The sequence below is a fragment of the Sylvia atricapilla genome, chromosome 4 (genome assembly GCF_009819655.1).
Source record: "Sylvia atricapilla isolate bSylAtr1 chromosome 4, bSylAtr1.pri, whole genome shotgun sequence".
In the NCBI taxonomy this organism is placed as follows: Eukaryota; Metazoa; Chordata; class Aves; order Passeriformes; family Sylviidae; genus Sylvia; species Sylvia atricapilla.
The window spans coordinates 19787438-19799726 of NC_089143.1; the positions used below are offsets into that span (position 1 = coordinate 19787438).

A 12289-nucleotide genomic window follows, 5' to 3' on the forward strand; every position below is an offset into this window, starting at 1 on the left:
TATTAACATATATTTGCTCTAGCTGACTGTTTCAGTGTTTTAAAATTTATCATTTCCCACTGAAGGCAAAGGTCACTGCACAGAGTCCTTTAGACTTACTTGGTAAAAGGTTTGCTTTCATACTAACCTCTCTGTGATGCTGTAAAGACGGTTTGTGTATCCACAGGGGCTCGTGGACCAGACGAAAACCACCCTCAAGCCTTGCATGGTGTGTATACCCCCACAGTTTGTGTGGCATTTATAGCCTTAATCAGTAAGATAGCCCAAGTGGGATAGCCTAGGGACGGCAAGAGGACTGAGGTGGATGCTATGGGGTGAACGCAGCCGTGGTGAGGCAGGAGTGACACTAGGGCCACCGGGGATGGGTGCCACTGGTGCTGGGTGCCACTGGCGATGGGTGCCACTGGCAGCGGGTGCCTGGTGTGCGGTGTCCCCCCCAGGGATGTGCGTCCAGGCTTCGGGGGCAGCCAGGATGCGCTCCCATGCTCGCCAGGCTGCCCGAGCCGCAGGCACAGGCGGCACCTGAGGGGGAGCTCACACGGACACGGGACGGACAGCAGGGAGGGCTCTCCGGGCCGGGACAAGGCCAGGCCGGGACACCACATCCCGCCCAAGCCGCCGTGGCCGGGCGCCCGGCCCCGCTGCTCCCTCGGGCTCTCTCGGGCTCTCTCGCACCTGGCGGGGCCGGCGCTGCCGGGCGCGGCGGGTCCTGGCGAGGCTGCGCCGCCTCCGCCGGGAGCTCCGGGCGGAGCCTTCCCTTCTTCCCTTCTTCCCTTCTTCCCGTCCTCCCTCCCCCGGCTCCCGGAGCACCCCGAGGCGGCGGCGGCTGCCGGCGCCCGCTCCGCTGGGAGAACGAGGAGGCGCCCTGAGCCACGGGCGCTGGGAGCAAAGCAAAGACCAGTTCAGAGCAGCGGGCGCATTCCGGAGGGCAACACCCATGTCCCAAAAACAGGGTATCTGGAAACGCTCTCCTTCCCCCGGCGCTCGCTGTCCCCTCTCATCCCTCCGTTTTCTTCTCAGCCCCCTCCATCTCTCCTCCTCACTCTCTGCCTCTCCCCGCCGCCGCCACTTTCCCTTGTCCCTTCCTCATCCCTGTGGCCCCGCTGGCCCCGTGCCCGCCTGACTGTCCTTTCCTCCTGCCCAGCCGGCGGCCCCCCGGGCGAGAGCGCGGCTGACTGGTGCCTCTACCAGCTCAATGGAGCAGCCGAGTTCGAGGTCTCTGAGGGTGAGTACAGGTGCTGAGGGGGCGCGTCCCTCGCCCGCTGCCCCGGCCGGGAGCGTGTGGGGGAGAGACCGCGGCAGCCGCCTCAGCGTGGGCGCAAGGGCAGGTGTGGAAGTGGGCTGGCAAAGGGGTATTTGCCGGTGGTTTGCATGTTCCAGGCCTTGTGAAAGTGTCTTGGCTGGTTTTGTTTTGACTTTTTTTTTTTTTTTGGGGGGGGGGGGGGGGGGGGGGGGAGTTTGTTTTGCATGTAGCAGCTTAGGTGTCATGTATCCTGTTGGCCTTAGCGTCAGTGGATGCTGGTGCAAGGTGGGCTGGAAAGTTTTCTGGCCTTTTTTCACTCCTTCACTTCAAAGAAAAAACTTTCCAGGTGACTTCTATTTATTAATGTTCTGTGATCAGAAGTCTTTGGGTATCAGGGCTGGAAAGTCTCTCCACTGTATTCAAACGCTGTGTGGATTTGAACACACAGAGTTATTTAAATTTAGGTGCTAACCTGTGTTTTCCAGGATGCCTGATGTGTAGTGTGCAGTGCCCATGAGCACCTTTCAATATCTGTTGACAATAAGTTAAGTGGAACCAAAACCTCATCTCGATGTTTTTGGTCTGCTGGGGTTATGTATTTCTAAGAAGAGTGTATTTACTCTTTGTAAAGGTTTAAAAATGTATCAGAAGTTGAGGTAGACTGAAAAACTTTCCAAAACTGAAGAAGGTAGCACACTGTAATTGGCTTCAGATCCAACATCAAGGAAAGCTTTTCGACAGGGGAGCACTGGAATATAGGAATTAGGTAGATAATGAAAACCCACTAATTTGAGATATTTAATGTTTTTTCATAAACATACATTGAAGAGATAAAGCTACAGATCTTGCCTTGAGGCAGGCAGAAAGATTACCTGTTTGGTGTTTCTTCAGGTATTTTCCGTGATCCTTTGGGATTTGAAGTTTCGTGTTGTGTCTTTTTTTTTTTTTTTTTGCTGTTTGGAAAAATGATTTAAACCCCAGTGTACTAATAAGCTATAGCTTGATCAAGGTTTTGGACTAAGTTTTTCTTTCCAATTATTCCATGGGGGTTTATATTTCAAAGTGTACTTAATAGTGTGTGTAATTACACACAATTGCATACTAAAGCATTTATCAAAGGATGTTGTGATTTTTTTGCCTACGTGATTTTTTTGGTGAAACTGCATACCAAACCAGATGTGATGACGCTAGATGGGGGTGGAAATTATATCCGTGTGAGGGAGTGTAATGAGTGAGTGACAGCATTCCTTAGGCATCACAGAATACTGAAAATGAGCTTTAGGTTGGCATTTACTTTCATTTAAAGATTTGAATGAGTAGAACATGCTTCTTAACCTCATTTTTCTGGGTAAATACCAGCGTTTCAGCACTGCTTTGAGATGATAATGTTTTTTTCTCAACAGGTGTTTTACTCCTTTGATTTATTGGGTCATCTCTTTCTACAGGGCATGTTCTTTTAAATTCCCTTGCTAACCCTGACTTCAGTTCTCTTTAATGCTGCCAATTTTTGGTTTCCTGATTTTATTCCACAACTTAAATAGGAATCTTACGTGTTTTCTCTTTAGTCAGCATTGAAATATATGAAATTCAGAGACCAGGAAACAAGCTGAAGCAATGTAATTTGATCACACAAACTGTAGAATCAGTCATCTGCAGGTAGTAAACCCTGTTTATGTTAATAGTATTGTATATAAATATGATCCGCATTTTCCAGAGTACATGCTGGCTATTAATGCCACTTATATCCAGGAACACACACAGCAATATAATCAGCACACTTTGCAGAAGTGAAAAATAGTTCAAAGAAAAGTCCATAGTGGCAGGTGACTTGGCCTCTTTTGCTTGACAGTGTTTTTGGACAAAGTCCAAACCTTTTCCTTTGCTGAAGTACGCCTCTAAAATAAATTACACAGAGCTAGATGGAGCCTTTAGTTTAAAATGGATTGTTCCTATGACTTGCATCATGGACTTTCTTCTCTCTTTTTACTTGAGTTGTTTTTACTTTTCAGAAAGGCCACGACTTTTAATTGCAGCTGCATGGATTAGGATCACCTAACTGATGGGCAAAAGGACTAGTTTATTTACATTAAATATTATAGCGTGATTTATATATTTAGATAGATAGCTGCATGTATAAACATTTGCATATTAGTGTTATAAGTTTGATTAGTCTTCTGTGCATCTCTTGCTACTTTTGCTGTTGAATGCTTGCATTGACCTTGCAGTACTCTGTCAGTTAGACTTCAGAATTTTGTTCTGCAACATTTCTGTCTTAGCCTAGGAAAAAAATTATTCTTTTTCCAAAAATAGATGTGTTAGATGAAAAACATTCATTTACATAACAGAAAAGCAAAATTGCATATTTCAAATGCAAGGAAAATAGAGCATAGTAAGTGAACTATCACAATCAAAGCCAAGATAATCATGTTTGATTTAGTCTTGCTGCCTTGAAACAAAATCCTATTTCAAATATTGCTACTTCTATAATTAACGTCTAAGTGCAAAATATATTTTATTCATGCTAAAGATCTCAAAGCACTTTGCTCACAGTAAGTGCAGCCTCGCAAAAGCTGTATGAAGAATAGTGTTAGTGTATCCATTTACAGGCTTCAAGAATGAAAAATAGAAGTTAAGGATGTGATTTTTTAGAAGGTGAATGTCAACTATTAAGCAGATAGCAACATGGGACTTCTAAAAAGTCAAATCATTTGCTCTGTGTCCAATGATCTATTGGACTGTTTATAGAATTGCTTAATCTAGAGCCTTTGTTTTGCATTCCAAATCATATTAACTTCTTGCAAACTGTGTAAGTTAAAGCATATTTGAAATATTTCAGGCTGTGAATTCTAAGCTGGCATTACATTATTCTAGATATGAATGATTATATATGTTTGATGAAAAGTTTCACTCAAAAATTGTATTTTTAGGTTTCAGTCTTAAAGTATCCTCATCAAAGACTTGAGATTGGTTTACAGTGTAAATTTTCATCTATTTTGTAACTTTATGCTCTTGAGATGTTGAAAGCACTGTTAGCATCTGTTAGCCTTGTGAATTGCAATGTGAAACTTCCTATTACTTACCTTATGCTGCTGTAACATTCTCTTTCATTTATGAGCAATTTGAAGTGAGATTTATTGAGAAGATGAGTAGTCTTCTGTTTTGTTGTGAAAGTACAATTGTACAGTGTACCATTTCAAGGAACTAGAAGACTTGTGAACTGATTAATATGAGTTTAATCACTGCCAGGTTTATCTCCAATAGCTTTTTGTTGGCTGTAGTTTTCAATCAAAGGCAATAAGTCTGGATTTGGTTCAATACTGTCTTTTCCATTATTTCACCAATTCCATAGAAAGCAATGTGATTACACAAGCTTTCAACTGAAGTAATGTTCTTGTGAGTCGTGTGTTCATTAGCAAGGTCTAATTAAATAGGAAGTCTCATCTGTAGATGCTTTCACGCCCCAGTCCTTTCGTGGCAGAACCAAATAAGTGATTTTTCCTTAGTTTTTTACAAAAAGGCATGGTAGCAGTCCTTTTCTTACCACTTCACAGTTTACCAAGATTTCTTTCAAAGGATCATCACTGTGAATGGATGTTGTATTTCCATCTTAGTTGGATAGTGTACTTTACAGAACTGGGCTTCCAGTTGTCCAGTTTGGAGATCACGGAATCACAGAGTGTGCGAAGTTGGAAGGAAGGGACATGCAAGGATCACTGAGTCCAACTCCTGGCCCTGCACAGCAACATCCCCAAGAATCACACCGTGTGCTCGGGAGCGTTGTCCAAACTCTTCTTGAACTCTGTCAGGCTTGGAGCACTGCCCTGTGGAGCCTGTTCGATTGCCCAAACACCATCTGGATGAAGAACCTTTTTCTAATATCCAACCTAAACCTCCCCTGACACACCTTCAGGCCATTCCCTTGGGTCCTGTCACTGTCACCACAGAGCAGAGATCAATGTTTGCCCTCCTCTTCCCCTTACGAGGAAGTTGTAATTGCAATGAGGCCTTCCCTCAGTCTCCTTTTCCCCAGGCTGACCAGACCAAGTGAACTCAGCCACTTCTCATATGGCTTCCCCTCAAGGCCCTTCACCATCTTCACTGCCCTCCTTTGGGTGCTTTTTAGTAACTTTATATCTTTCTTATGTTGCAGTGCCCCAAACTGCCCCAGCACTCCAGGTGAGGCCTCTCCAGGGCAGAGCAGAGCAGGACAATGCCATCCCCAGCCTGGCTGATGATGCTGTGCCTGATGCCCCCAGGACATGCTTGGCCCTCCTGGCTGCCAGGGCAGGGCTGATTCATATCCAGCTTTCTGTTGACTGGGACCCTGAGGTCCCTTTCCATGGTGCTGCTCTCCGGCATATCAGTCTGTCCATACATTCAGAGTTGCCCCATCCCAGGTGCAGAATCTGACACTTTCCCCTGTCCCCTTCACATGGTTGGTGATTGCCCAGCCCTCTCATTTGTACAGGTGTCTCCAAAGGGCCTCCCTGCCTTTGAGGGAGTCAGCAGCTCTTCCCAGTTTTGTGTCATCTGCAAACTTACTCAGTATCGCTTCCAGTCCCATGTCCAAGTGGTTTATGAAGATGTTGAAGAGCACAAGGCCGAGGATGGAGCCCTGTGGAAGCCCACTAGTGACAGGTGCCCAGTCTGAGGTGCCCCCATCATGCCCTACCCAGGAGCCAGTTGCTCAGCCATCCCATGATGTGTTTATCCAGTTGTGTGCTGGACATTTGGTCCAGAAGGATCCTGTGAGAAGTATTGAAAACTTTACTGAAATCCAAAAAGAAGACATCAACTGGCTTCCCTTGGTCAGCTAGGTGGGTTATTTTATCATAAAAGGAAATCAGATTTGCTAAGCAGGATTTCCCTCTCATGAAACCCTGCTGGCTGTGACTGATCACTGTGAGATGTAGTGAGCTGAACTGTGATTTTTCTGCAGACCACAATAATTCTGTTTTTCAAAGGAAATCAAAATGCTTGGAAAGGATTGATAGTCCCCTTGCTTCACCCCAGGGCACATTTACAGAATCACAGTATTGATTAGGTTGGAAAAACCTCTGAAATGGAGTCCAACCTATGGCCAAACATCCCCATGTCAAGCATGTTCATGGTACAAAGTACCATGTTCAGTCTTAAACAGTTTAGGATGCTGCCAGCTTGCATACCGTCCTGCAAGGTGTGTCACAGGGCTTGTGTGTATCCTGATAGCCCCTCTGATGCCATGTATCTGAATAATACAGTTTTTCCAGTCCTACCTCACACATCCCTGTTTATACATTCAGCAAGTCCCTGTATTTCATCCATCCTTTATTTTGCACTGACTTATATTGGTATTTAGTTGGTTAACTAGCATTGATGTCAGAGTGCTGCTGCAGTACAGGGAAAGGGCTTCTGTTTGAAGTGGTGTCATCATAAATTACTCCCATTATAATGTTGAATGTGCTTGTGTAAGACCAGACCCAGTAAATGACTCATTCCAAGAAAATGTGGGTATTTGATTATACTTCTAGTTGTTGCTGCACAATCTGACATTAAGTTTCAATATGAAAAGTTCAACATGATAGGCAAAGAGGAAGGGTTAGAATATATTGAGATTTTATTTATGATAGCTTTACTTATAGTGATTCTTTTCTACCTAGTTCTTTTGTGATACATGGCATGAGTTTTGTAAAATACATTAATTCAGCTATTTCTGTAGATTATTATAAAAAACTGACAATAAAATACTGGAATGTACATGTACGTGTTATGAAGAGGAAAGGATTAGGGACTTATTTACATTTTTTAATTTATTGTTTCCTATTTTGGTGTTTTGATTAAGAGCTGGTTTGAATTTATGAAATAAATTAATTTTTTTAAGTACATTAAGATGACTTAATTACAATGGTACATAAAATCCTTGTCTACATAGTGTTTCCGTTGGAACTTATTATGAGTTCTAGAGTGTGTTTTCTCATTAGAGTAATTTAATGTCATTTGACCATAAAATAAATAATTGCCAATTATTTTATTTTGCAAATGTCTGACTGAAGACATTAGCTGCTTTTCAGTAACCTGAAAAGTGGTATTGCTATTTGGATTAAGCTTGAAAAACAGACTAAGCTTTTCTTTTTTGCCAGGTTTTCAGATTTTCCTTTTTCAAGGACTTCACATGCTGCTCTAACACTCTGTACTTCTTTAATTCTCTAGATCTTAAATGCCTAAGTTGCAGCCTTCATCATCTCAGTTTCCAGAGTGTGGTCTTCAGCCACTTTCCTTTTTGCTGTCTAGTCATAGAATTGCAGCCTCATTTAGTTTAAAAATGACCTCTATGATCATTAAATCCAACCTTTGAGCAAACACCACCGTACTAGCTAAACCATAGCACTAAATTCCACTTCCAGTCCTTTCTTGAATACTGGCAGTATACTCTGAGCAACCCATACTATTCTTTCAGTGAAGAAATTCTTCTTGATGTCCAGTCTGGACCTCCCCTTGTATGTCTTGAGGCCATTTCTTCTTGTCCTGTCACTTGTTACCTAGGTGAAGAGACTGACCCCACCTGGCTGCAACCTCCTTTCAGGTAGTTTTGGAGAGTGGAAAGGTCCCTCCTGAGCTCCCTTTTCTCCAAACTAAACACACTCAGCTCCCCCAGCCACTCCTCCTAAGATTTACTTTCCAGATGCTTTGCCAGCTCTGTTGCTCTTCTCTGGGACTTCAGCACCTCAATGTCTTTCTTGCAGTGAGTTGCCCAGAACATGAGACAGGACTCAAGGTCTGACCTCACCAGTACAGGAGTGTGACCTGAGTACAGGGAGTCAGTCATTGCTCTGGTCCTGCTGGCTAGAGGTTTGGTGATCATCTTCCTTATTTCTCCAAGAATCAAAAACTTTTTTGTCATTTCATGGTCACTGTACCCAAGATGGCCTCTGACCACCAAATCTCTCACCAACCCTTCTCTGCTTGTAAACAGCAGGTCTAGTGGGGCACTGCTTTCCAGTCTGCCCCTTTACATACTCAGCTGGATTTTCTAGTTCCTGTTGGTTTTACTTTTCCTTTGTTCTCTGTAACTCTTCCCTCCACAAAGGGTATTGTGGGTGGCCTCAGTCCACTGACTGTTGTACCGTTTGACAAAGATGTCTCTCCTCTGTGTCATTGAAAGTCTGTCATTTCCACCAGGTGCCTGCATAGCAAATCTTAGCTCTTTTCCCTCTCTCACTCTTTCCAGGTCCATAAGACTTTCCATTTTATATGATCCTTTCAGCTCCATCCAAATAACTCCTGGCAATTTTAGTTTTATCTATGCTTGAATGATCAAAATTTCCTTGGTATTTCAGCTTGCCATGTATTTATGAGGCATTCAGTATGGGTATGTCATGAAAGATGAAATCACACTGTTGTGGGCCTGATTATGCAATTATTAGCAAGTCAGACATCATGCTTTTGAGTTACCCGGTCCAGAATTTAACAGGGGCATCTTTTATGCACCTCTTCCTTATTAAAAACTCAATAATTTAATTCAGGTAATGATTTTCATTATCAGTAATTATACTGATGAAGTAAACAATATTTTGGGCCATAAATTTGCCATTTAGAGTAATTTTTATATTTAAGTTAAACATTGTCATTCAGCTTCAACAGCGATGGACAATTTAGAGAGTATAGGCTTGCCTGTGGTTCCAGCTGAGATACAGAAAAATCACCAGGTCTTCACAAAGCCTCCTTTTCAATTATAAGTCAAGTCAGAAAGCCAGGGTTCCTTTATGGAGATTATTTTATATAGGGACAGAGTGCCAATTTTCCCTTTTTTTCCAATTCCAGTGTAGAAATGTGTGTAGAAATTGCGCAAGCTGTCTTGCAGAGCGTCTGAAAAGCTGATGCACAGAGAAGTTTTTTCTACTGTGCAAGGATTTTTTTTGTATGACCTTGTCACAGCTGAAAGAAATTTCAAGATCAGGTTCTTTTGTTTCAACCCAGAATTGCAACCCAGAAGCTTTACTTCTGAAAATATGGATTCAGAAGTCATATTGCAGGCCACACAGGTTGAATTGTAATATTCTTGTTGATCAGTTCTTTTCTGTAAATGCATTTTTTTAGTAAAACGCTGAGAGATTGAAAGCAGAAGTCAATATAGACTTTTTCTTTCATGTTTTTATTGTCTGATGAGAAAATTCCAAAAGTATTTCAAACTATTCAGGTATTTTCAACTGCCTTTCCTTCATAAATATGCTACTTGAATATAAACTCATTCAAAATAATGGGCGCTATGTCACAAGTCTCTGTATGATTGCCTAATGGTACATGACAAAACCCAACAACAGTGAAAAGGTTTTATTTACTAGTCAGATTCTATGTCTTGCCATCTCAGCTGAATTGTCAGGGTTTGGTGATCCAGAAGAGGGAGCTGCCACATAAATTTCTAGCAGTTTTGAACTTAGCAAAGTCTCTTTTAAGCCCTGCACAACGGAATATTTTTTTAAAAAAATTTTTGAGACTGACTCCAGGGGTTTCATGTGATGCTATTTTGGTCACTCAGTTCATGGTTTGCTGATTTCTAAGGATAGCATTAGAGAATTAGTGGCTTAATTTCCTTCTGGTTTTGGTATCAGTTCAGTGTATGTTTTTAAATAGTCTGCCTTAAATACCACGCTAAAACCTTTGGCTGACATGATGAATGCAGTTGCTTTCACTTAACCTGCACAGTCATTTTAAATGTAGATGGTTTTGACTACCTCACCATGGATTTTTAATAGACGTTTTCTGTAGCATGCAGGAAGAACTTTGTGGTGTTTGGCCTTCCTTAGTGCAACTTCATGTGAGACAGAGGTGGTGTCTGAGTCACTGTAGTATTTTTTCTGTGTAAGGAGTGGCTCTTCTGTCACAGTAAGAACATACAGCTGCTGTTTTGAAAATAGCTATATATATGTAAAATAGCAAAACTAATGTGCTTCTAATGTGCTTTCTCATTATCTTCTTTTTCTTTAGCCCTGCAGAGCAATTTATACTGAGTCTATCTATAATTTGTGGGCTATAAAACTAAAGAATAATGAAGTACTGGGAGAAGGCATTAAAACATGTACTTGTTAAAGCTTGTACTTATGGTCAGGAAGGAGACCAGACTTCCAGAGCATCCTGAGCATATTTTCAAGTGCATGATTTAACCTAGGCTCTGATATTGGTTGGTAGAGCCCTAGATTGCTACTTGCTGTAATGATAGATCTTATCAAAGCTATTGTACCTTCAGAGTCATTGTTAATAATTTTGTGTTAAAAACTGATACAGTGATGTGACCTTGTTTCATGAGGTAATGAGCACTGAGAAACACGTGAGACTTTTTTTCAACTGCCTAATATATTCCTTTTTGTCTTTTTGTCATTAAAAGCTTAAGAGGATACTCAGTATTAGGAAGCTTGTATCTGTTTCTCATGAAGAAGAGTGAATGCAGCACTGTGTTGATTGTATGTTTGTGAGTGATCACCTTACATATTTTCTGCAAATTTTGAGGTGCTGGAACATGTCCGGAGAAGGTCAATGAAGGTGATGAAGGGTCTGGAGCATAAGTCTTGTGGAGGAGGCTGAGGGAACAGGGTTGTTTAGCCTGGAGAAAAGGAGGCTCAGGGTGGACCTTACTGCTCTCTACAACCACCTGAGAGGAGATTGTAGAGAGGTGGGGATTGGTCTCTTCTGCCAAGTAACAGGACAAGCAAAATGGCCTCAAGTTGTACCAGAGGAGGTTTAGATTGGATATTAGAAAAAAATTCTTCACTGAAAGGGTTTTCAGGCATTGGGACAGGCTGCAAGGGAAGTGGTGGAGTCACCATTCTTGAAGATGTCTGAAAGATATCTAGATGTGCCATGTCAGGATCTGGTTTAGTGGAGGACTTGGCAGTGCAGTGTTAATAGTGGGAATGGATGATCTTCAGGGTGTCTTCCAACCTAAGTGATCCTGTGAGTCTCTTTCTGGAGATAAGTATAGGATAGCAAAAGACCTTGCAGTTCCAGTGAAAGGTGAGAATGGAGGATTTAATTTGTTATCGACCTTGAATATTCCTGCATGTGGTAGTATCTTGCTGTTGTATTTCCAGTTAGTAAATCTATAAATCTGACTGCTTTTGTAGACAGTTCCACTGGATTCTGTTCATACCTCTACATGGTAACATCATGTGGCCTTCAGATTACGTATGCAAGCTGCTCTGTTAGACAATTTAGACATCACATTGTGAAGTTGTGCACAACATTCTAATATCTGAATGGGCCAGCATGAAGAACTCTGTGGCTTATTTTTAGTTACTTTGCAAAATAGTTTTGGAATTTCTATATTTTCTACAGGCTTACAAATGTACACACGTGCACACACTTTTTTTTCTGATGTCTATGCAAGGTTCATATAAAAACCAAAAGAAAATTATATGAGATCAGTGTAAATGTGTTTGTTTTTTCCTCCAGGAGGCTTCAGAATAAGTACAAAAATAAATACTGGGTTTCTTTATATATAATATTTTGCACATGGCAATAACAATTGAAATATATAATATTGAAAAATATTTGTATGTTAAAAAAGCTGATCGCCTATTTATAAGTTTTTGTCTTCCATCAAATAGAGTTTCTTCTCAGAATGCATACATTCCCCAGATGTTCTGGTTTTGTTTATTTGCAAGCACATTTTATAGTGGCTCATGTCACAGTGAATAGAGTTGACAGTTGGGCTGATTGCAGGAATATGCAAAATGTTAACCTCATAAATCTTTCTCCACCTATTGTATTGTGTAATTTTTACAAAATATGCAGAAGTATGGTGCAAGAGACAGTTCCATTATTTTAGTTGGGACCATTTTGGTGTTGCAGTTAACACTGATGTATTCAATTCAGAGACAGTTATGTCTAGACACTAACAGGGGCTGTTGATTTGACATTCTATTCATAGAGAGGGCATGTGTCATTCAAAAGTGAGTTGTAAACTATACAGCATGGTTGCATTGTTAGTGATGTGCCTTTCCACTTCACATAACTAGTATAACTAATTACCATATTTAGTGATCTTGAGATCCTAAATGAAAACAACCCACA

At 41.6% G+C, this 12289-nt stretch overlaps 1 protein-coding gene across 1 annotated transcript in view; it reads left to right on the top strand.

Moving 5' to 3' along the window:
• Positions 1-842: 842 nt before the first annotated feature.
• Positions 843-12289, top strand: part of PPP2R2C (protein phosphatase 2 regulatory subunit Bgamma) — a 194018-nt gene continuing 182571 nt past the window's right edge. Inside the window, exons 1-2 of the mRNA XM_066317228.1 lie at positions 843-953; positions 1145-1225. Of these exons, the coding sequence (XP_066173325.1) occupies positions 938-953; positions 1145-1225 (97 nt within the window). The 5' untranslated portion in view covers positions 843-937. The remainder of the gene's footprint in view (positions 954-1144; positions 1226-12289) is intronic.